General features: G+C 56.9%; 1 protein-coding gene across 1 annotated transcript in view; it reads left to right on the top strand.

Moving 5' to 3' along the window:
- Positions 1-18,337, top strand: part of CACNG3 (calcium voltage-gated channel auxiliary subunit gamma 3) — a gene marked incomplete at both ends in the record, with an annotated part of 32,777 nt that extends 14,440 nt beyond the window's left edge. Inside the window, 3 exons of the mRNA XM_082490586.1 lie at positions 13,678-13,761; positions 15,889-16,029; positions 17,826-18,337. Coding sequence (XP_082346712.1) covers positions 13,678-13,761; positions 15,889-16,029; positions 17,826-18,337 — 737 coding nt within the window. The remainder of the gene's footprint in view (positions 1-13,677; positions 13,762-15,888; positions 16,030-17,825) is intronic.
- Positions 18,338-25,137: the final 6,800 nt, after the last annotated feature.

Raw genomic sequence — 25,137 nt, 5'->3', positions numbered from 1 at the left:
TTAATGCCTCGCGCAGCGAGCTGGGAAATTCAAAATTGCCTTTTGGCAACTCGCGAGTCTTGCTGAAGCTCTGACGGTGCTTTCCGTGGCGATTTACATATTTTTAGCCTTCATATTCTGCACTGTGGAAAAGGGTTTGCTTTCGGCAGCCCTCGATGCCGGTGGGCATCCGCAGCGCCGGGCCGCGGTCGGGCTGTGCGGGGGGCAGGGAGGGAGCCGCTCGCCCGCCTCTCGGGCTCCTCGCAGCCCACCTGCTGAGCCTCCTGCCGCCCTGAGCCCTCCCTGGTTCGATTAACACAGAATCACAGAATGGTCAGGGTTGGAAGGGACCTCTGGAGATCATCTAGTCCAACCCCCCTGCCAGAGCAGGGGCACCTACAGCAGTTGCACAGGACAGTATCCAGGCGGGTTTTGAATGTCTCCAGAGTGGGAGACTCCACAACCTCTCTGGGCAGCCTGTGCCAGTGCGCTGCCACCCTCAAAGTGAAGAAGTTCCTCCTCATGTTAAGATGGAACTTCCTATGTTCAAGTTTGTGCCCATTACCTCTCATCCTATCACTGGGCACCACTGAAAAAAGACTCCTCCCATCCCCCTGGCACCCTCCCTTTAAGTATTTGAAAGCATTAATAAGATCCCTCCTCAGCCTTCTTTTCTCTAGACTAAAGAGTCCCTCAGCCTTTCCTCATAAGAGAGATGTTCCAATCCCCTAATCATCTTCATAGCCCTTTGCTGGACCCTCTCCAGAAGATCCCTTTCTTTCTTCAACTGTGGAGCCCAGAACTGGACCCAGTACTCCAGATGCAGCCTCACCAGGGCAGAGTAGAGAGGGAGGATGACCTCCCTCGACCTGCTGGCCACACACTTTTTGATGCACCCCAGGATGCCATTGGCCCTCTTGGCCACCAGGGCACATTGCTGGCTCACGGTCATCCTCTTGTCCACCAGGACTCCCAGGTCCCTTTCCACAGAGCTGCTCTCCAGGAGGTCAGCCCCCAGCCTGTACTGATGCGTGGGGTTATTCCTCCCCAGGTGCAGTACCCTGCATTCACCCTTGTTGAATTTCATTAGGTTCCTCCCTGCCCCACTCTCCAACCTGTCCAGGTCACGCTGTAAGGCGGCACAGCCTTCTGGTGTGTCAGCCACTCCTCCCAGTTTAGTGTCATCAGCAAACTTGCTGATGGTACACTCTATCCCTTCATCCAGATCATCGATGAATATATTGAACGGGACTGGACCCAGTACTGACCCTTGAGGGACACCACTTGTTACTGACCTCCAACTAGACTCTGCACCACTAACCACAACCCTCTGAGCTCCTCAAAACCGGAGCGTGGTATTAGTCACGAATTTGAGCGGTTGCTTCGCCTTGAAATAGGCAATAAAACTTTGATGGTGTTATTCCAGGCCGCCGTGCATCGAAGCACCGGGTAGGCTCTTCTGGCCGTCACGCTCATGGTCTCCTGCGGGGTGGCCCGAGCTCAGGTCCTGCGCTCGCCGGCACAGAACCCCTTGTCGCCGGCACTCCCGCAGTCTGCCGCTGGTTAGACCGACGTGGATTTGGTGACCGGCCACCTCACCGCTCTGTCCGTGGCCCGTCCCCTTGTTCCCGGTCCCCACCGGTGCCATCAGACACCGGCCGGAGCAGCGGCAGCGGCGCAGCGGGCACAGCCCTGCCGCCTGGTGGCTCCGTCCTCACCCTCCCGGGGAACCTCTCGGCCAGGCGTTAAGCATCGCTGTTAATTGCTCCCTTGGCTCCTTCAGCGTGTCTCTCGAAGCTCTGGGATGTGAATATGCCGAATGTGAAATGTCGCGGTTGTAATAACAGTTATTTAACATTTCTCGGTCCTGTGACTAACGCTTCTGCCGTTTGTGTTTGGTAACGGGCGATAGCGTTGCTCCTTTCTGTTGTTGTTGTTCATCCTAATGCACCGGGGAAAGATGTTTTGATGGTTTTTCCACTGTTTGTTTGCGTCCTTTATCAGTGCTCTACAATTTCTAGTCGCTGATTTATATTCAGAGTTATGAATATCTCCTTTCTTCTTTTTGTTGGGCATGTTTTTATTTTTATAGCTGTTTACGTATTAGCCAGGCAGTTTTTAAACTGATGCAAACTCCTCTCTCGGTTGTGAGTTTTGGGGTAAAACACTCTTAAATCGTTCTCTATTCATGGGCACGCTTTCATGTTTAAATCCATTCTCCGAACCGATTTGGCTTATAATTGTTTTCCGCTCGGCGAATTGACCTTTCAAAGCACCAAGAATATATGCTGGTGCCTTGGACTTGCTCTGTGTGCCCATAAGAAGCGTCATCAAATCATGATTGCTTGGACTTGAGCAGCAACTAGTTTTTAATTCTGTGATCCATTCCCCTTCAGCTGTCAACACAGAGTCTAAAATAGCACTCCCCTGCGCTAGATGCCACGCTTCAGAGCTATGAAATTGTCATTTATAGGTTTTTAGAAATTCAGAGGACATTTTAATACTGGCGAAGTGAAACCTCCAGCTTCCCATCATCATGCAGCTTTCTCTCCTCCTTATTCTAAATAGGTGCTTAAGCAGCTATTTAATTTATTAAGTACGGTCTGGCCTCTGGCACAGCTCGGGGTCTGAAGCAGACACCAGAGCACCCCGTATCTGTGGATTGTCTCTGTCTGAATTACTGGCCACTTGTTAAAGCAGAAGACCCCAGGTTTTTACACTCTTGACCCATATTTTTCCCACTTGGTCCCTTCTGGGCAGGTTTTAGCATCGATTTTCAGTGGCCTTAGGGGTCTCTGCAGGGCTCAGGAATGGCACGTAGCTCAAACTCGCTCCGACAAACGCGCGAGCCTGGATCCTTCTGTTAATTATCCCGGCTCCCAGCTGGGGTGCGCAGGCAGCTGAAGGGCTGCCTTTTGCTTTCTTGGTGAGTTTTCTTCTCACCGTCTCGACGTTGTGCTGGAGAAGGGCTCGGTTGTTCCCTCGTTCCTCCCTCCTTTTTTTTTTTTCCTGCTGGTTTAATGCCTCCGCGGTGCCCGGCCGCCGCCGGGGAATCCGTCACTGCGGGAGCGGTGACCTCCCGCTCCAGCCTTCTCGGGGCGGATTTGGGAGCTGCTGCCCTTCATAGCAGAAGTGCAGCCGTGTGTGAGTCTCTGCTGACGGTTTGCTGACATAAAACACAGCACTGCGCTGGAGAAGCTGTGGAGGCTGAAGATGGACCGCGTTAATGGGAAACCTCAGTTATTCCGCAGACTGCAGAAGGGGCACCCTGAGATGTGACACAGGAATGGAAGTTGTTGACGCTGTGAATGAGTCTTTTTTTGAGGAGCGGATCAGCAGGCTGGCAAGGGACCCAAGTCTTGGTTTGGTCCTGCATCCCTCGTCCCTGAGGTTATTCAGTGAGCAGAGGGGGCTGATGGGGTGTGATGGCTGCAAACACGGTGGAGCCAGGCTGGAGGTACACCAGCAGCAAAGACGACCGAAAAAAACCATTATAGTGAAAGAGCAAAGGAGAGAAAAAGACATCACTTGACGTATGCAAGTTGTGTCCAAATAAGAGAAACAGAAAAGGGCATGAATTTCGACAAGTTAAATGAGGAGCCATTACAAGGCAGGCAGAAATGATTACGAAGGACAACTTGCTGAAGGCATAAAAAGCAATAATAAAATCTTTACTCTCAAACGCATCCCCGGCTGCGGCAGGGTGGGTGTCTGGCAGGCGGCTGTGGCTCCGGGAGCATCGGCTCCCTGCGGGGAAACGGGGGGAATTCTTCCTGTGGTGGCGGTTGCCAAACCGCTGTGTGGGGCAGGGCTCTGGGGGGCTGGCAGGAACATTGAGGTTTGGGAAGGTCGTGGGATGGGAGAGGCCGCTGTGCCTCCGGACGGATGTGTGAAACTGCGGAGTCCCACAGGGGGTGAGGCTGAGGGCTGCACATACCCGCTCGGCTCTGGCAGGGGGTGCCAGTGGGGAACGCCCGTGTTCTGCCCAAAATATTATCAAGCACTAAGGAGGAGCGCAGCAGAGAGCAGAGGACGGGGATACTCGGGAAGGTCCGCGGCAGGGACCACACGGCAGCCTGGCGGGAGGGTGAAGTGGCCGATGGCGTTTGCTGTGGACACGGACAGAAAGATGCACACGGGGAGGAAAACGCTTACCTGGGGAGACACGCAGAGAGCTTTCTGGTGCCCCAGTTCTCAGCAGCGATGGGAAGGGTGTTAACCCAAGCCTACCTTCCCCAAACAGGAACACAGCTCCCACACTGCCGGACAGACCTCCTCTCCCATGTCCTGTTAGTAAAAAGGTTTGTGATCCAGGAATCTCCCAGGGCTAAGCCGGCCACCCCTATTACCAAGAGCCAAAGAAGAGGCTGGAAGGCAACACCACCCCCCCCCCACCCCCCCCCAGAAGCTCATCAGTTAACCCAAGTGAATCTAAAATGTTCATTAAACGAAGGAGAGCGGGATCCTGCCCTGACAGTGCGTCTGCGCAGAGGGAGGTCCTGGTGCCTCGGGCACGGGGATGCTCAGTCGGGGCCGGGGCTCCTGCTCCTGCCCCGTCTCTTACCATCAATGTCTTCGAGCAGGCAAACAAGCAAAAGATTGTTATTTTCCTTAATTGCTAGAATTGTATTAATTTAAACGGATAAACTCAATCAGTGAAGCTCATTAATTTCTAGCACATGGCTTATTTACGCTGATTCTGGCTGCTCGGGCACTCATTTCGCTATCATAGGAATGTCAATTACCTTTTAAAATAAAAATCAATGTTTATTCGCTGTTAAAGATAAAACATGAAACGGTTTCCTTAGACGCGCTGATGAGCGTTCTCCTCCCCAGCCCGATCCGAGGGCTCCCGGCGTTGGCGGCTGGCTGCCTACGGCCGTCGGTGTGCCACGGAGGGGATGGCAGCGCCTTGGCTGCCCTGCAGGGAAGGGGCCACCATGGGCCCCTGCACTCGCCGCAGCCCCCTGCGCCTTCCTACCCCATCCCGTCCGGGAAAGCCCAGCGTCTTCCCAGGAGCCAGGTTTGCAGTTTGGGTGTTTCCCTGCCATGAGCTCCGCTGATGGTGGAAGGATGGAGGGAGGAAGGAAACCCAGGGGAGCGCAGGGGGACACCCTGGAAGGCAGCTCCCGTGCATTACCTGATTACTTTTATAATGAGAAAAAAAACAAAGCTAAACCCTTGAAGCAGAGTGCTAGAAATTACCCATCATTTTCAAACTTTTTTTCCTCCTCTATTATTCAGAATTGTTTTGCTTTTCTGAACTGCCTTGTGTAGGTTGCAACAACCCCACAGATTCCAGAATGGGAGATGATGAGTCACTGTCAAAATGTAGGGGTTTTTTATTTTTTTTTTTTTTTCCTTTTAGCAATGCTGAGGGAGTAAAGTCTCTGTGACACACACCGATCGCCAGCACCTCGCAGGCTAAACCGGGCAGAAGCTCCCATCCCACCCACGGGTGTGAGTACCCCGGCTGTGCCCACCGCTGCCCCAACGTGTCCCCCAGGGATGCCCATCACGGGCAGCGTGGAGCTGGGCACTGCTCCCCCAGTCCCGCCAACCTGTCGGGGAGGCAGTGGGGGCTCAGTTCTTGAATTCTTGTACTGCCGTGCATGTGTTCAAATGTGCCTCGGCGTCCAGCCGGCACCGCAGAGCCCACCTCTGCCACCTCCTCGCTGTTGTGCTCATTTCATTTGACTTGGGGTTTTTCCACTGGTGTGGTGTTTTTTTTTTTTTTTTTTTTTAACAACAGGAAAAAAAAAAAAGTCCTTCAGAAAAGGCATATCTGTGTAGGTGACTCTGCTCAGACACAAACCGCCACCGCAGAGAGGGGGAGAGAGTGTGAAGTAGAGATGGAGCCAGATTACGCCAGTACCCTGGTGGGAAGCTGGTGTGGGGCTGCTGGGGCGATGGGGATGTGCCAGGGGGAGAACTCGGTCCTGGGGAGGAGGATTCGTCCCGCTGGCAGGCAGTGGGGAGCCCAGCATCCATCCCGACAAGGAGAGCGCTGCTGGCTACGGAGAGTAACACGGAGCAGGGAGGGTTTAAAACCAACACACAAGTTTTGCCTTAATTTAGCCGCTCTCCAGTGGAGTTTAAGCAAACAGATGCACGTGTAAACCGGTGACAGCCTATGGGCTGACGGGTCACAAAACCAGTTAGATGGCAAGGAGTGGTTGCTTGTGTGTTTCCCTGAGGATTCCCTGGCTTCGGGAGGCGAGCAGACCCCTTCCCGAGGCGGCTGCCTTGGGCAGCATCGCTGGCTCGAGCAGCTCTTCCAGCTGGGTTGCTCTGAGCTGTGGGTCTGCGGTGTCTGTAGCCGTCCCACCGGTCTTCGCTGATGCTTGTGTTGACTTTGAAACCGGGCTCTATCAAAGACACTGCAATGTGGGAGGCGAGCAGGATGCTGGGGGGTGGCTGGGACCCCAGCAGCCCTTCCCAGGGACACGGGGCAGAGCTGCTGCTCAGTGCCAGCGCTCCCGTGCCAGCCGAGCCGAGCCCTGCGCGGTGGCCACGGGTCTCTGGGTGGTGGCCAGGTCTCATGCGGACCTGAAACCCCAGAGCTTTGCGATCTCACACCGGGGACCTTGTGCAAAGAGCCTCAGGATCCCTCGCAGAGCGTGAAGCTGGAGAAGGCAGGGAGTAAAGATGAATTTCTTTCCATCTCTCCAAGCATCTGGGAGGTGGGTGGGAGGTAAAAAAAGATGAGCCCTGAAGTTTTAATTCCTCGGAGATATTTAGGTATCTTGCTCTTGTTACTCAAGGGAGTGCAGAGCCTGAGCATCTCTAACGATGTGCCACAGGCTCGTACCCCAGCACTTGCCAGCTAAGCTTGGGCCTCTGATTCTCCAACGAGTATTGATTTTTCAGAGAACTTAAACCATAATGACCCCACCGCTTCCTCCAAACGGATTTGGCGTGAAAAGGTCTCTTTAGGAAGGCCATTACTGTACACCACAACTTAGGAGATAACTCACTTGAATTGATGGGGAGGTGCAGAGCTGAGGGCTGAAATGCCCCGGGACTTCTCCTGCCTCAGCCAACCGACATGAAGGGAGAGAGGAATTTTGTTCTTATTTAAGAACAGTGTTAGCTCATCTTCCCAAGCCTGAGCCTTAGTTTGCACACTGAGCAGTAACAACCAGAATAGTCCCTGAAAAACTGTTCCACTGGATGAAAAGTAATGAGATTTTAAAACCATAACTAGAGCTCTTTAGTCTTCTGGCTCTCCGGGTTAGGATTGGTATTCTTAGCCATATTTCCAGCATCACGAGACTCCTACTTCCCTCGCAACCCCCTCTCTGCCCCCCCCCCCCCTCCCCCCCAAAGCCCTCCCTGGGGAAAAGAGCTCCGAGAGGAAAAAGACCTGAGATCAAATCAATTAATTGCCTTTGCTTTCTCCAATAAACGCAGTGCAGAGAGTACGTACATCGAAATACGAATGAACTAAAGCAGCGACGACAAAACCCTGCTGAAATGAAACGTTGCCCTGTGTAAGGCAGCCCTTGTCTGGGGGAGAAGGGGTGACTCGCAGGAGGCAGGCGTTAGTCACGTTATTTAACGTGCAGCTCGGGGATGCTCTGATCTGGTGGGGATGAGAGCGATCGAAGAATCACGCGGAGCGCGGGATGAAAAACAGCCCCGCGGGAGGGGAAGGGAAGGGATGCCTTTATAAAACCAGCGAATGCAAAATGTGTTATCTGAGTTCATCTCTTCCAAATTAAATCCAACGTTACCTAAAAGGCAGGGCTGGCTGCAGTGAGCCTGGAGCCATCGGGCAGGGACACCCTGCGGGCACTGAGTGGCCGACGGTCCCATTGCCACGTACGGTGCTTGCATGTGGAAAACTCCCTGGAAGATTTGCCAGCTAGAGAGGGCTTTCCTGCAGTGCCTGGGGATGCGTGGGGTGCCCCGGGATTAATGTAGGACCATTAATTCGAGAGCCTGAACTGAAGCTCGCTGAGGCTGGTGCAGAGCGTGGATGGATGCTGCTCTGCTGCTGGCCGAGGGTTTGTGGCAGCTGTGAAGGACGAGGAGAGAGGTGGCACCTAACTGATGGAAGAGCTGAGGTTGCTCACGCTGACCTTGGCATGTCAGGGTGTCCCCAGCACCCCCCAAGACAGGAGGGCCAGGAGAGGCTTCCTGCGGGGCTCGGGTGGCTCAGCTCCCGGCTGGGCTCCTCCAGCCGCTTCTCTGCGCGGCGGCAGCTTGGCCATCGGTGCGGACGGTGCTGGGGCTGCATCCGCAGCCACGGGAGGGTTGGGAGCTGCTCGGTGCTCAGCTAACGTGGCAGAGGGTTTAATCCAGCCTGGGCAGGGAAGCACGGTGCCGCGCTGCACAGCCAAACGTTTGAAGGACACGCTTGTCCTGGTCGGCCCCGTGCCACCGTGAGCGCCTCGTCCGTGGAGGGAGGAGGGCATGGATGATCCCCAGCTCCACACTTCCCGCCTGCTCGATCGGTCTCACCCGGGCACTTACGCCAGCTGACGCTACTGCTGGGTTGGCTGACTTGTCAGACTTCAAAGCAGCGGCCCTCGGGGGCCATGTCTCCCCTCCCTGGGCACGGCAGCGGTGTTTCCCACTGCCGGTGGGTCCGCACTGCCCTGCCATTGCCCCCGGAGCTCCCCGCTCCTGGCGCTGGCAGCTGCGCCGGCCACGGGAGAGCACCGCGGATGCTCCTCCGGGGAAGAGGAGAGGAAAGCGAAACGGAGGGGGGTGAGGGGGGACGACCGTGTAGCGGTGACAAAGGATTATCTTGCAGGCTTTGTGGCTGGCACTTGTCCAGCTGCTTCAAACCGGTGTTTCCGTGGCTCCTGGCCGGTGCCTGTTGGCCGAGCACTGTCCCTGCCTGTTTGGGCATCTGGGGGACCTGCGGGTGTGCTGGTGCGGCTGAGCTCGCTGATGGCTGCGTGTGCTGGATGGGCCCCACGCGTTGTGGAGCAGGACCCTGCCGCAGGAGGGGCCGGGCAGGTCTGGTTCCTCGGTACAGAAAAAGGTTGAAGGGAGCAGCCGTGCCGTGCTGGGGTGCGCGGGGGGAGGCAGTGCCGGCCGGCACAGCCCTGCTTCCCGCCTCCGGAGCGGGTCTGCGCCAGCCGCCGTGAGCAGAGCTTGCTGCTGCCACGCTGGGCTCCGGGCAGGGAAGTGCAGCGATAAGCTAAGTTGGCTAATCAGGATTCACACTAATAGGGAGAGAAAATTACCCAGATCTACCACGGAGACAGCTGAGCAGGGAATGAATAACCGCAGCGGCGCGCTGCCTTTGCTGGCGCTCTCCCGGCCAGCAGATGAATTAAACCCAAGGTGGTGTGACTCATGCACGCGGCGCAGAGCTGCGTTGCAGAGGCATGGGCATCACCTCGGGAAATTACTCGCGAGCAGGCTGGGATGTGCCCAAACCAGCGGCCCCCAGCAGCCCGGTGTGCTCCCGGCCGGTGGGAGCTCTGCCCTCCCTCCTGCGAAGGGAGAGGAGCCTGACCACCAGCGGCAAAGGGACCGGTGACTGTGGGGGGACGCAGCAGCCCCCCGGGCAGCCTGTCCGTACAGCACGAGCTGTGGTGGGTGCTGAGCCGAGGCCGTGGGCTCGCAGCTGGGTGCTGGCGAGGGGGCACGGTGCTGCCCAGGCAGGGCGTTAGCGGGGCTGAGGCTTTGAGTGCCCCGAGCAGGCGGCTGAGCTTGTTCCCGAGCCAGGTCAGCATCCCGGAGAGCCCTCCCCGGCTGATTTCTGCGTGCAGCCAGCGCCGGTGCCGGGCAGGGCTGGCGCCCTGGGAGCCAGAGGCATCTTGCTAAGAAAAGGTGGGCAGAGGAAGGAGGCTCCGGAGTTTGAGGACTCGGACAAAACCTGCTTCCTTTATTCCCGTGACGTCGTAACGCTGCCTTTAGCAGGGCCCAGCTGTAAAGCCGGGAGAGGAAAGCCCGGAGTTGCATCTGCCATCACCCCGGGGGGACGGGGACCTGGTGGCTCGGGGTGTGCGGTGTGGGGCGGGAGTGCGTGCAGCCCGGCTGCTCGGCGGGACGAGCCTCCATCCTTCCCCGGGAGCCCCATCCTTTCCCGGAGCCCTTTCCAGCTGCATCCCCCCAGGGAAGGGCTCCATCCTCAAGGAGCATTTTGGGGGTCGGGGGGGGGGGGGCTTTTTGTGATTTAAGGCTTGTTGTGGTTATTTGTTTGGAGGGTGGGAAGTTGTGTGTCAGGTGACTCAGCGGTTGCCATGGCAACGAGCATCGGTTAATGAACAGAGGGAGTAAAGGAGCCAAAATAAATGTCAGAGCGTGAAATAGATGTGCTGGAGCCAGGAGGCAGCGGGGCTGTCCCCCCTGCCTGCCCTGTCCCCGGGGGTAGGGGGGGCAATGGTGCTGCCCTGCCTGTCCCTGGATGTGTTGGGGCTCCCTTTGCCCTGGGGGGAGGGTGGGTGTAGATTTTGCTAAACCACCTGCGAAGTGCAGGACGAGCCACAGGGTCGGAGCAATCTCCAAGCCTTAGCGATGCCACCGGGATTTCTCCTGCCAGCCACTCGCCGGGGCTGCTCTGCGCCCCCTCCGCAGCAGGAGGCAGTTGGTGTTGGGTCCTGCCAAAGGCTCTGCCCCTGCCCTGAGAAAGTCACTTGATTTTATTATTTTTAAAACTTTTTGGTTTGTGGTTTTGTTGTGTTTTTTTTTTTTTTTCCCCCATCCGTGTTGCAAAGGAGGCGGTAGGGTGGGACAGGCAGGGCTGAGGGATGCGCATCCCGGTGTTTGCATCCGAACAGGGCATCCCCTGCGCTTGCCCCTCATGGGCGCAGGTTTACCTTACACGTGGGCTATGCCAGAAGCGAGGCCCCCCGGGGGTCCTGGCTCCTCCGGCCGCTGCTCAGGGCAGGGGGTGCTCACACACACCACCACCCACCCCCCCAGCCCAGCACTGGTTCTGGTGGGGGCTCAGCGGCACAGGGAGCCTCGGAGAACTTCAAAGAGATCGAGCCCAGGAAAATTGGTGTTCCTGTTTGCACGCTGTGCTGATGGGCTCACTCGAACCCTAAACTCCTTTCCCACGTGGCACCAAAGGAAAGTTTCTCTCGCTAATGAGGTGATGAACACTGGCTCTGCATCCCTGCAGGGAGGCTGCTGTGGAGGGAGATGTTCTCGCGCTGCCCGGGAATTGGTGCCTGTGCAGAAGCTCTTGCAAAGTCCTGCAACGCTGCATGGGCGTCCCTGGTTGACAGCAGCTTTGCAGCCATTAAAAGTCGGGGAGGGCAGATCTGTCCCACCAGCAGCTCTGGGGTGCCTGGGGCAGAGCCCTGCTGGCAGGTACGGGGAGAAGGTTGGAGAAGGTGGGTGGAAAACCAAAAGCTGAGAGGAGGAGGAAGAGAAGAAGGAGTGCTGTACTGTGCAGCTGCCATCCTCCCTGTGCCCAGTGCCACCTCATCCCAGTTCATGGCACCCATTCTCAGCCTCTCCTTCACCCGCAGTTCCCAAAGTAACGGGAGCAGGCGGTTCTCCTTCAGAGGCTGTGTCTCCCTCTTGGATGACAGCTTGCCACCTCCAGAGCTTCATCTCCAGGCTTTAATTGATGCCTGTCACGATGCTCGGCTCCCCCGAGCCCGTAGCCGGAGCGCAGACTGACAGCGTGCCGCTGTGCGGGACGCCGTGCGGGTTGGCTTCTCTCGCCTTCACCCCTGTCCCCTGGTGACACATCTTTTGTGGTGCCATGGGAGAGGGGACAGAGCCAGTGTGACCTGACTGTCCTCCAGCACTGGTGTCACGAGGGGGCTGCTCTTCATGTAGGAAGACACCGCAGGAATTCCTCCCACCTCACCTTGCCCATTGCCTCTCCAGAGACCTCACACTCTGTGCCTCAGTTTCCCCATTTATAACATCAAGGACAGCACTTGTTGGCACTGCAGAAGAAGCACCACGCATACTCTTGGCGTTAGCGTTTGCTGCGTGCTTTGGAGAAGATGTCTCTGTGAGTCCTGCGGACGCTGCTGCCACCCCGGGCTGAGGAGCTGTGCTCCTGTCCAGCGCTGTGGCACAAGCCCGGCTCTGAGCCGTCCCCAGCAGAGAGCGAGTGCGGCGCTCGGTGTCCTGGCGGGCTGCTCCCAAGTGCCACCTCCAAAGCGTAACTGACTCCCCAGTACATCACCTACCTGAGCCTGACTCGTCCTTGGCTTTTTCCGCTCGTGGCACAATCGCACGGCTTTGGCACGGGAGAGGGCTGAGCCCGAAAGCGCAGCGAGGAGAAGGCCAAAGCAAACAGGCAAGCGTTTAAAGGCGAAATGCGTTTGTTTTGCTTCAGAGGCAGGAGTGGGGGGGGGGGGCCCCACACAAAAAGAGCCTTTTTATTTTCTCCCAAATGCTAAGTGGGAGGCCAGCAGATGCCAGAGCATCTGCCTCCTTCCCCGGGCCTTCCAGGCGGCGTTGTCGGTGGGGCTGCTCTCGCCCCCACTCCCGAGTCATGCTGTGGGGACCCACGAGCAGGAGGCAAAAGGTGGCATGTGCCGAGCTCCCGGTGGGACCAGGGCTCCCGGCGGGGCGGGTGGTGGTCCTGCCCGTGCCGAGCTCGGCGGGGACGCCCGCCTGTGGCACTGGGTGCTTATCCACAGTCACGCGTGGGTGCGTGCCCGTGTGCGTGCTGTGGGGGACGGGTGAAAGCAGGCTGGAAATGGGGTACGGGCAGGTCCTCAAAGTGACTCTCTGCCCCAGCTGCCTGTGTCCCAGGCAGGAAGCAGGGCTGAGAAGTGGCAGGAAAGGCTAGGCAGGCTAGAAACTTTTTGTAATCGTTTAAATGAACTCATCTGTGCCTCCAAAGATATCGCATCTCGGAAGCTAAGCTGGGGCCCAGATGTTACTTTAGCAAATGTGCTGAGGATCCCGGTCTGTGTGGCAGCCTGTGCCCTGCGTTTGCGGCAGTAAATCAAAGCCTTCGCGCAGCCGAGGGGCTGGGGTGGAGGAGCCAAACTGGGAAGACCAGGCTGGTGTCTCTGTGCTGAGCAGCCCCGAGCCGGGGCTCTGCTCAAGCAGCCTCTCTGACCCCCGTGCCGTTGTCATCTCCCCCAGCAGGAATTTGATGTGAAGGCGGATGACTTTGACATCCCAGAATGAGCCCTGGGCTGCAGCCGCAGAGCACTTTCCCCAGTGCATCTGAATAAGGTGTTGCTCAGACCCGGAGGCCGGGAGGTTTATTTACAGCCGCATCGATTCTCTGTCAAAACCGATGAGGGGTTTGCCTGGGTGGGTGCTGGGAGCCAGCAAGTGCCTGCCCTGCTTCGCCTCCCCCTTCACTGGAGAAAACGGGGGCCAGGCGAGCCTTGCCGTGTCCACAGTGCACCCGAGGAGCGAGGGAAAGCTCAGCAGAGGCAGTGCTATGCCGAGCACTGCTGAGCTCCCCGCAGGTCCTCGCAGCACCGTGCAGCCGGAGATGCTCCGCCGGTGGCTGCTGTGGGGCTGCAGGGGGGAGCAGGGCAGCTTGAGCATCTCCTCCCAGCTCGGCAGCGATGGTAATGATGGGGCTTAGTTTGAGATCTAGAGGGAACCAGCAGCGCTCAGAGGATGCAGGAGCACCCAGGGAGCAAACTGTCCCCAGGGACCGAGGGTGGTGTTTGGGGTCACTGGCAGCCCCAGGATGAGCGGTGGGGGCTGCTGCCACGCTGGCCCTCTGCGGCGCATCCAGCAGCGCTCCTGCCAGCGCAGAGGGATTTGAAGGTTTCCTGGCTTGTGTCTCCCCAGGAACCTTCCGAGGAGTGTGCAAGAAGATCGACCACTTCCCCGAGGATGCGGATTACGAGCAAGACACGGCTGAGTATCTCCTCCGTGAGTCCGCTTCCCTGTGCACCTTGGAGCTGCGCGCGCTCCCTGGGGACCCCCTTGCCCTACGCTGCGCTGGCACCCTCCTCCCCGTCCCCCAGCACCCGAAGCTTCACCCAGTAGGTCCCCCCCACTGCTGGCAGGCGGCCGATGGGTTGCAGCCCCCCCAGGCTCCCCGCACGGAAGCAGTGACCCTCCGGGTTACCCGAGCGTGGCCATGTCACGCCGCAGTAGCAGTGTTCATGTCACGTTTGTCTGGCACTCGCTGTCCCCACGGCTGGTCCTGGCAGATGCTGTGCAGCCCGAGCTCGTCGGGGTGCAAGGATGGCCGGGGACAGGGACCTCGCGGGTCCCTGGTGTGGCACCGCAGGGGTGCTGTGTTCATGCTGGTCCCCAGGTCTCTGCATCCAGGCTGGATTTGCTGGCACTCGCCGGGAAAGCACAACGAGCATCTGCCGTGCGCTCTGCCGGCAGCAGCCCAGTGCTGGGAGAGGGAGTAAAAATAGAGCTGGTGGCTCTCCTGGGAAAAGCAGGGTCCTCCCGCTCTCGGGGACCAGCGCAGCCTCTGGGCAGGACCCGCAGGGTTTTTACGTGGGAGGACCTGGCACTGGGGTGAGGCTGACCCTGCAGAGAAGAGGCACAAGCGAGCGCTGGGGCACCGAGCCGCGGGGTGGCAGATGCTGGACACTAACAGTGCGCACCCTGACGTGCAAAGCAACGTGGACGTGCACCACCGGGACATTGGCGAGCGTGCACGTGTGTGACAGACTGCCAAGCCTGCACGGCAAAAGGTTCATTTGAACACCTAAATTTCCAAACGAGTGAGAACACGGCAGCCTTGGAGGCGGCGGCATCTCTGGGAGCTGTCTGAGCTGCCGGGGCTGGGAGGAATCCCTGGGGGCGAAGTGACCCCCAGCACCCATTGCCCTGTGCTCAGCCCCGATCCCCAGGCTGGGCGGTGGTCCCTGCCTGATGCAGCTGCTGCCTTATCCAGATGTTGCTCTGAACTCCCCATTTTCTAACTCTGCGGGGAGCCATCAGCTCTGCTCACCCATCTAAGAGGGGAATGTGTTTAATGGAATTGGTTTGCAATTTTAGTAGATTAGCGTTTAAGTTCTTCTCCCACCCCCTCCCACATTTAAAACAAAAAGTCTATTTTAAAGCGCCCGGAATGGCATTTTAATGGGGCTTCTCTGTGTTTCTGTGCTTTTAATAAAGGCCCTGATAGAGGGATGAGAGCCCAAACCAAGGCACAGTGTCTCTTCAGTGCAGCAGGTAGTGATTTGCTGCCTTAATTACTCTTTACTGTCATTTTGGAAGACGAACTTCTGATAGGCCGTGTAGAAAAGTCCCTTCTTTGCGTAGCTCTTGGTCAGTGACTCCTACGCATGCAGAGACGGGTCCTGCCAGAACTGATCCCCCTGGGGATGGAGCCCAGTGCCAGGGTCACGGCGCCACACGTGGTGGGCTCGAGGTCTTGGGCTTTTTGATAACGTTCATTTTGATAACGTTCCTCCCCTACATCAGCAAACAACTTTTTTTTTGTTGAACTTTAGGTGCATCAGTAAATTCATGACTTTTGAAGCAGCTGCGATAGTTTGGGGGACCCAAGGGACAGGTTCCTGACCCTTGTGGTTGGCAGTACTGTTCCTCGCAGGGCTGGTGAGAGCTGGAGGGGAGGTCTCTGCAATCCCTCGGCTCCGTAGTCACGTCCATAGCCTAAACTCATGGGTGGTGTGTTTGGTAATGGGAAGGTAAATTGCTAGTGCTGACTGTGTGACAAGACTGGAAGAAATAAATCCTTGAAATAGCCTTGGAGGAAAAAAAAAAAAAAAAAGAAAAAAGAAAAGAAATTCAGGTTTTAAGCTATTTTTGTGATGGGAGGTCTGAATCACAGAGTTTGCAGGGCTGACGCTGGGCTCCAGAGCAAGCTTGGAGCAGAGCAGCTCAGGGACGGGCAGACGATGCGCCGGAGGGGCCGGTGCTGGGTCTCCCCACATCCCTTGTGGCAGCAACCCAGCGTGGTGTCGCAACGGTTCTTTCCGGGGGCTGGCGTTGGTACAGGAGATGCCGGCAGCCCCCACTGCAGGAGCAATGTCGGGGGCCAACCCTGCCCTGCTCCCTCTCCCGCAGGTGCCGTGCGAGCGTCCAGCATCTTCCCCATCCTCAGCGTGGGTCTGCTGTTCTTCGGGGGCCTGTGCGTGGCGGCCAGCGAGTTCTACAAGAGCAAACACAACGTCATCCTCAGCGCCGGCATCTTCTTCGTCTCTGCAGGTAGGAGCTGCCCGGCGGTGTTGGCAGCAGGGCGGTTCTCCTGGCGTGGAAGCGTTGGGAGGACACAGGGAAGCAGGAGACGGGTTGTGGGTCCTCCCAGGCCGTCGGCACCGAGGGATTCTGAGGTTTGTGAGCTGTCCTGTCCCAGTGGAAAAATCCTCATCGCAGGGGAAAACCAGCAGAGGATTCTGGCAAGTGGTCACCGTGCCAGACGGCACTTAAAGGCATCCACCCTGCTCTGCCCCGAGCAGTCTCCACGCAGGCGCTGCAGCCCAGGAGGGGCTCCCGGAGGGCGGCTGTCACGCTGGGGGAGCACCCCCACCCCAGGGCAGGTCTGGGGGGGGCTCTGCCCTCCATCCCCGCCAAGCGGTAGGTCTTGGGACCAGGCGATGGCAGGTACTCGACTGGCAGCACCAGGGGCCGGGCAGCAGGCAGAGGGACTGCCACAGTCCCACAAGGAAAAACACTCTTTCGAGAGGCCGTTCCTTCTGGATTACTCATTTCTCTGTGCACTGTTCCCCAACGCTTCCACTGATTATTGTATGACAATGTCTTTGTCTCAAGGAACTGCTCTGTTTTGTGTTTTTTTTTCTTCTCCCTACAAAGAGACAAATTACTCTCCCTCTTTCGGCTGGCAGGAGCTGCTGATGCAGATGAGAAAACAACAGAAAGAACATAATCGATTCATTAAGTAAATCCAGGAATACATCAGCCACTCCCCAGCCCTGCAGCGCAGCCCCGCCGTGCTGCTGGCAGTGCAAAAACTGCCCAGATCCCAAATAAAGCCTCCGGCCTCCACCAGGAATGAAAAGAGATGGAGCCGTTCCCCCTTCCCTGCGCTCCCCAGGCTGCGGTGAGCCGGGGTTTGTGCCGGAGGGACCCCCTCCGTGCCCCGTGGGTTAGCTCTGCTCCGGCCACCGCGCTGGCACTGGCTGGGCTCCTGCGGTCCATTGCTCAGTGAGCAGCTCTGCAAGGCAAAACCAGCTCTTGAAATGTCCCTTTTCTAGACCAAATAGTGGTTGTTCCTCCTGCTCCTTCAGTATACATGAGTATACGTATCACAGAATCGCAGAATCCCCTAGATTGGAAAAGACCTGTGAGATCATCTCATCCAATCGTTAACCCAACACTGCCAAGCCCACCACGAAACCGTGTCCCTGAGCACTGTATCTACACGACCCTTAAATACCTCCAGGGATGGGGACTCCACCGCTGCTCGGGGTAACGTGCTCCAGTGCCTGATGACCCCTTCAGTAAAGAAATTCTTCCTAATACCCGATCTAAACTTCCCTTGGCGCAACTTGAAGCCATTTCCTCTTGTTCTATCACCTGTTACTTGGCAGAACAGGTCGACTCCCCCCTCTCTGCACCCTCCTTTCAGGGAGCTGCAGGGAGCGATAAGGCCTCCCCTCAGCCTCCTCTTCTCCGGGCTGAACAACCCCCGTTCCCTCAGCCGCTCCTCATAAGACTTGTGCTCCAGACCCGTCACCAGTTTCATTGCCCATGTGAAAGTGGATATATACCACCCATGTGAATACGGATATATACTGGGGGCAGTAGCAGAGGTCTGTGAGGGGTTTTGGTCCCGGAGTGCTGGCAGGTGGGTTGGTGTCCCATGGGGATGCGGCCATGGCCTCTGGCACCCTCCCTGCCTGCCCGGCACCCTGCAGGTCATGGTGGGCAGGGCTCCTCCAGCCTGGGTCCCTCTGCTGCCAGGAGGGGATCGGGGTGCTGCTGTCCCCCATCCCTCTCCTGCCGCTCAAGCGAGCGCCTCTCCCTCTCGTCTTACCCTAAAGGTCTCAGCAACATCATCGGGATTATAGTCTACATCTCGGCCAACGCGGGGGACCCAGGGCAGAGCGACTCCAAGAAGAGCTACTCCTACGGCTGGTCCTTCTACTTCGGAGCCCTGTCCTTCATCATCGCCGAGATGGTGGGGGTGATCGCCGTGCACATGTACATCGAGAAGCACCGCCAGATCCGTGCCAAGTCCCACTCGGAGCTGCTGAAGAAGTCGGCCTTCACCCGCCTCCCCCCCTACAGGTACCGCTTCCGCCGGCGGTCCAGCTCCCGCTCCACCGAGCCCCGGTCCCGGGACATGTCGCCCGTCAGCAAGGGGTTCAGCACCATCCCCTCCACCGACATCTCCATGTTCACCCTCTCCAGGGATCCCTCCAAGGTCACCATGGGGACGCTGCTCAACTCGGAGCGGGACCACGGTTTTTTACAGGTCCATAACTCCATCCCCAAAGAGTTCAAGGAGTCTTTGCACAACAACCCGGCCAACAGACGAACCACGCCGGTCTGAGGCGGGCAGGGGCGTTTTGTCAGGCTGCATGACATCATCCTTGTGACGGTGTAACCCGTGAAATCCTGTTTTTAAGGACAAACCCAGATGGCTCCCTGCGCCCCTGCCCGCGGGGCTGGTTTTTCGCTCCCGAAATGCCACTGGCCGGGCCGGGCCGCTGCGCCCACGGTGGGACCGGGACCCCCGCGCCCCTCTCTCCCCGGCGGGGAGGGGACAGGGGCTGCACTGTGAGCCTGGCCGTGGTGCCCCTGCAGACTGAGCGGGGCTTCCCGAGGTCTCCATCGTTAATGTTGCTCATAATCGCAGTGTTACCTTAGCTGTATGTCCCATGGAAATGCTGGCGATAGCCCTGTCTGTGAGAATCCTTAATCTGGTAGTTACATTTAAGCGAAATTGCCTGGAAGTCCGGAGTTTGCAGCACTGAGTCGGTGCCGTAGCGAGTGCTCGTGTTACGAAACCCCTTTCCCTGTCGCGATGGATGGAGTGCTCGGGCTGGGTTTCTCTATGGCGTTTCGTGCATGCATTAAATAGCTTGGAATTCAATTTTGTCATGTCGGGTTGGAAGAAACATCCTTTTGCAATTTTCTGTGGTCTTGAAAGGGCTTCTTTCTTTCCTTCTTTCTTTCCTTTTTTCTTCCTTTGGTGCATTCAGGCCGTGAAAGGACTCAGGAGCAGAATTCCTCCAATGACTGGTAGCGATTAGCCAGCATTTAATTAACCTCTAATGTTGCAAGAAAATGAATTAATTCCCTAAAATTAATACACACGCGGTCACAAATTACTGTCTGGGCACAACCAAGGAGGCGACGCTTGACCTGGTGGTACCGAAGGCGACGCTGGGTTGATGGCTGGGCTGCCGGCCGCGGGCTGCGTGCGGATGGTGTATGATTCTCTGATGGCTGGGAGATCGATGAGAAAAATAACAATAAAATCGTCCGGTTTGGCAAGCAAGTTACTTGGCTGACTAGGTCGCCCTGACCCTGCTGCGGGCAACTGGAAAACCGCATGCTGTGTCCCACGGGTGTTTCACGGCAGCCTCGACCTCTCCCGGAGCTGCGGGGGGTGCCCGGGCTGCGGGGGTCTGGGGGAGCAGCCCCCCCCCCCCCCCGCTCTCCCACCCGTGGTGGTGCTGCCCTGGTTTGTGTAGCGGGGGGGTTGGTGGGGTGCATGGGGCACTGCGGGGTGGGGGGCTGTGTGTGTGCAATCCCCCCCCCCCCCAAAGCCTACGCACCAACAGGGTGAGTGCCCCAAGGAGAGCGGCTCAGAAAGCCGTTTCCCCCAAAAAATGCTGCAGCGGGGTGACGTCCCCTCCCTGGGGGTGGCCGGGCATCCCCCGGGGGCAGCTGTGGCAAGACCGGTTTCCCCGGGAAATGCCGATTTCGAAGCCAACTGCAAGCCCCCCTCGGGGAGCGCATCTCCCAGCTGCGCTGCTCCGGGTGTTTGCCTGATGGGTGTCAGCGCACGCCCGGCCCCTCCGCGCTGCTTGGCGGGGACGTGCCAGCTGCCTGCGTGGTGTGACAGCCAGGGGACAGCGCGGGCTGGCAGGGAGGACATCAGTCTCTAAATGCCAAAGCGTATGTGTGCAGCCGGCAGTTTGGCTTTAAACACCGAGCTGCCTTCTCTCCTTGGAGCAGAGCTCGTCTATAAACGGAGGCGGTTTTGAAGTAGCCGCTCTTACAATTTGACGTGTCACTTAATTGAAATCTTATTTAACCTTCTAACGAAAGTTGATGGATTCCCACGGAGTCCCTGGGGGGGCTCATTAGGCAGCCACAGGTAATCTGGGGCCAGCGGAGCTCTCATTTACTCATGCTCTCTCTCGCAGAAGGGAAACATCTGGTGCCTGGGGTGTGTGCCCTTGAGCAGCCTTGCCCGCGGTCTCCCAGCCAAAGCCAGAGCGTGGCGGGGCACATCCTAATCCTTCCCAGGAATAACAGGCAGGTCACTGTGGGAAACCCCGGCGTGGGAGCTCTGCTGGTGCGAAATCCCTCCCGGAGCCCCTCAAACAGCCCCGGCAAAGGCCGTCTGGCCCTCGGCAGGTCCAGGCTGCGCGGGGCTGCAGACTGTGTGCAGGTTCTCCGTTACTGCTTATTTGCCACTATTGCAAGGGGGTTTGTGTGAGAAGACCGATTCAGATGCTAATTAGGCCTCTTAATTGCCATAGTTGCTGATTGCGTGTATTAAAAACAGTTGAGGAAGCGTAGCACTCTGATCTTAGGGAAATATTTAAAAACAAAGTAGCGAACGGACTGGCTGCGTGAAAGGCGGAATAAGCTGCATTTTAACTTACCTGGCGTGTGGGTGCTGGTCTGGCCGCGGCTCCTGCCCGGCTCCCTCCCGCAGCTTCCAAGCAGACACAGGGTTTGCTTTAATAACGTATTAACGCACCCCAGAGCTCTGGCCGTCCTTGACAAAGATCTGAAATTAAATCCCTACCGATAATTAATCTGTCGGTCGTGCTAGGGAGGTCCGCGTGCTCAGCCGGAGCCCCCCCCCCAGCCCTGCTGCTTCCCCGGAGCGGAGCGGTGGGAATCCCGCCTGGGACCGAGGGCTCCCGGCCAGGCAAGGGGCAGGAGGGATGCTCGGAGGGGAAGCTGATGGGCTGACTGCCGGGATCGATGCATGCGGAGCAGCGCTTTTAAGCAGATCGTTAGAGACTCTGATCATGAAAGCCACACCGAGACCTTCATTTGCCATCCTCCCCGCTGTGCTGGCGGTGTTATCCGCAGCGGTGCCGACCCCGGGAGGGGTTATGGTGCTGCAGGTGGGGGTCTTGCTCCTGCTGCCCCCACGTCACACTGAGCAGCCCCTGCCCGGAGCCCGGCTGCTGTGGCACCGTAACCGCCCTGCCCAGCTGCAGAGGCATCACCGACCTCTAGATTTTATGCACACGCACACTTTGTGCCTTAAAGGAAAGATGTATTATTTTATTTTTTTTTCAGAATTAAATCTCCAGAAAGTGGGCTCCAGCCAAGTCACTGAGTGCTGCAGGTAAGGAACTCTGTCTGTCTCCATCAGGCAAAGCAAAGGATGCGGACAGAGTACATTTCAATTAAACCCAAACCCCACAACAGCAGCAGCAAAGCCCTGGCTCTGCGGGAGGCTCCTTTCTGGGCTTTGCCCTGGCACAGCGCGGTGCCCGCTGCGGTTTGAGCCCTCCTTAGCAGGACAGGTGGCTGTCCCTGTCCCTGGGGCAGGGCTGGTCCTGACATCGGTGCGGTAGTTGTCAGGAAGATGCCTGACCAGCTGCAGATAGATTAACTCCTGCAGCATGGCAAATGTTGATAATACAACTGGAAGTGTTGTTATCATTATCAATACTGCCGTCGCTATATCGTTATTGCCATTGCGGCAGTAAATCGGAGCAACCGTTTATCAGGGACTGGGATGCTGCTGTGCCGTGTCCTGTGCACACGCAGGATGCTCTGTGCCTTCAAGTGTCATTAAAGCCACAGTCGGGGCAATTTGCAGTGCCAGTGTTTTTCTTGAGGGCCAGTGAGGCAGGAGATCAGTTGGGAAAGGATTTTGCTTCATTTCAAAGAGAGGATTGATTTTTCTGAAATTAACCAAGTTATCCCTTAAGTAATTGAAGAGAAGCAGGAGGTGCCCCAGGACGTGTGCTGGCTGTCACCTTCCCCTGCGCCGTGCTGGGTGCCACGAGGCAGGCGGGTGCTGGAGAGTCAGACAGCAAACGTTTTTTTCTTACTTACTAAATTTACGGCCTGAAGCTGTTTGTTTCTGAGGCAGCTTAACTCTGGACACTGCTCCTTCTAGTGCCATTGCCCTTTGGTTCCAACCTCTGTGACCCGTCTCAGTCCCGCAGCTGGCTCGCTGCAGGGCTGCTGGTGTAAAGCACCTGAGGTGCCGGTCAGATGAGCAGGGAGAAGACCCCTGGAGCTACTGCATCAGTGGTGCCTTTGGTTTTGAGCTACCTGTACAGCACCCGCGTGAGGAGCTCCGAAACACAACTGTTAGAATAGTTTAGACTAGACTAGAGTATTTCAGGTGGAAGGGACCTACAACGATCATCTGCTCCATCTGCCTGACCACTTCAGGGCTGACTAAAAGTCAAAGCATGGTATTAAGGGCATTGTCCAAATGCCTCTTTAAGCACCGACAGGCTGGGGGCATCGACCACCTCTCTAGGAAGCCTGTTCCCGTGTTTGACCACTCTCTCGGTAAAGAGATGCTTCCTAATGCGCAGTCTGAACCTCCCCTGGCGCCGCTTTGCACCATTCCCACGCCTCCTGTTCCTGGATACCAGGGAGAAGAGACCAGCACCTCCCTCTCCACACCCCCTCCTCCAGAAGCTGCAGAGAGCCACGGTCCCACGCACGGAGGGGACCGAATGACCGGGCAGTATATGGCTGGGACCACAGCACTCATCCTCAAATTGTTCCACGACGGCGCACGGCCAAACCGGGTAAAGCGTCCAACGGCATTTTGGGGAGAGGTGAGGGAGCGGCAGCGGGGGGCACCGTCACTCGGGGGCTGGCAGCTCCGCAGCCCCCAGGGAGCTGCGGCTGTAGAACTGCCTGAGCGCCTTCGGGTGGCAGCGCTGGGATCGGTCTGCAGCCCCCCAGGGCGAAGCGGGGCCATTTGGTTATGAAGGGAGAGCGGGCGGGCGGTGATTGAAGGTGTTTACTGCCACGTGTAATATCTTTCCTTCGTGCCGATGTCTTTCCCCTGGAAGAGAAAATCAATACCCAGGCTAAATCTGGAGGCTTCAATATTTTTCAGAGGAGTGCAAATCAATATGGATTTCTTAACAAGTTTAATTTCAATACCTGAAAGTGCACATTCTGCCTATTTCCTGACCTTTCCAATCCTTCGGGGAGGAAGATTAAAAAGATTTGTTCGAATTCAACGAATTGAATCAGCAAATGCCCCATTACCTTGTTTTCTTTCTGCCAGACCTTGATAAACACTATGATAGCCCATCGTCATTGTGTGGCTCCCGGTGCCTTGCCCAGCACCGTTCCCGACACCAGCCGTGCCATCCCACAAGCGAGGGCAAGCTGGGGCACGGATCCCTATGCCAACGCCCGTAGCAGTCTCCATCGTGGGCACAGTAGCCCAGGGCGGTGATGAAGGAGCCGGTTGTCATGTCCAGTTGCACCTGCGCCCCCTTCTCCGAGTCCCATTTGTCCCACATCACAGAAACGAACCCAATCCTACACTTGCTTCTGAGCAGCCTGATTTAAGGGTGCTGCAGCGCTCTGTATTTATCCTACAATGCCTTTATGCAGTTTTAGATCACCGCGTGATCACTGTAAATAGTGCAAAATGAGTGCAAGCTTCTAGGCTCGTCCGGCTGGAGCAAAAGACTTCAGGTAATTTAGTCATTGCCCTTGGAACGATCCCGCTGGATGGACAGGACAAAGACCATCTATCCAGTTACGGTATTACAGTAAATGCGTCCGGTAGGGTCAGTGCCTAGTGTTTCAATGTCAAATATAATAGCGCCTGTCGCCACGGGTTACCTGCAGCTCACCGTGGGTAAAACGGGACTCTGCACCGCGGGGGACGGTGGCATGGCAGGGTGCAGCCCTGAGGCGCAGAGGGACCCAGCGATAGCAAGGGGAACTGGAGATGGCTTTCCCGTCACTGCTGGGGCTTTGGTTTGCTGGTCATCGTGGGCTTACGTTCCTGTTCACCTCTCAAGGGAGGTTTTTAATTGCCGTATTGGTGCTGTAACAGACAGAAACGCAATGGCGAACCGCCTGCAGTCAGCCTGCAGACGCTGGCACTCGCACAAAGAGCCACGGAGGGGAGATGTCAGCTGCGTCCTGTCCGCAGCACATAGCTTTTCTTTTCACCCTTTTTTCCCTAAGTCCAAATCTACATCAGGATGAGTGTACAGACTTCGCCATGGTTTGCCGCAAGGGAAGCTCCCACGGTCTGTGTTCCTGCAGAGCAGCCGCCTCTTTGGCTGTTCATTTCTCGACGTTGTCCTTTGCCCTTTCTTGCTTTGATTTGTTGGGGTTTTTTTTACTGTTTGCAATAGCTCATGAAAGCCTAGGTAAGTCCAAGAAATTTATATCACATGTTTATTATTTACTTGATGGACAGTAATGGCTTCTGTGGTGCCATTACTATATGTCATCTAAATCCAAACGCTGAGATGCTTCAAAGGGCAGCCTTTCATTCGGGGACTGGAATAGCTTCTCCGGCATCGTTATCGTCCACCGTGAGTGCCTGCGCACCCATAAATCTTCAGCTGACCACAGCCACTAAACCCAGCTCTTAAAAAGTTCCCCAGAAATTTTTCAACAAATAACTTTCACCTGCTTTCACAGTAAAGTCTCTTTGCTGATATACTCTTGTCCCTCTGTCGTTAACCTCCCTCTAGTCACTAGAGGAGAAAAGCCTCCTTGACGCACCTGAGTTTGTGTTGGAGAAGGTCTTTGTGAGCTGGGGGTGTTTTCGGGGGGCGGGGGATGGGTGCTGTGTGCCTACGGCTGCATCTCTGGAGCTGCCCCCGAGAGCCAGGGGAACCCCCCACGGCGCTTCCCGATGGCTGCCCTGGGAAGGCCATGGGAAACAGTGATGCAGGTAAGTGCAATTAGTAATTAATTATTGCTGGTGCTTATTGCTGCTCCTGGGGGTGGCTGCAGCCCCCTGGGTGATGTTTGTTGTAGACCTGTGAGTCCTCTGCTACGGCAAAGCCTGACACGGGGCTGAGGGCTTGTGACGGAGCTCTCGCCTCGCTCTGTGCTACATCCCTCCTGCGGGTTGTTCGTGGTCTCGGGGGCTTCCAGGAGGTCAAATCTTTCAGGAAACAACTCCAAGTAAAGCAC

Source organism: Vanellus vanellus (genome assembly GCF_965231255.1).
Source record: "Vanellus vanellus genome assembly, chromosome: 14".
NCBI classification, from domain to species: Eukaryota; Metazoa; Chordata; class Aves; order Charadriiformes; family Charadriidae; genus Vanellus; species Vanellus vanellus.
This window is presented reverse-complemented; position numbering and strand designations above follow the sequence as displayed.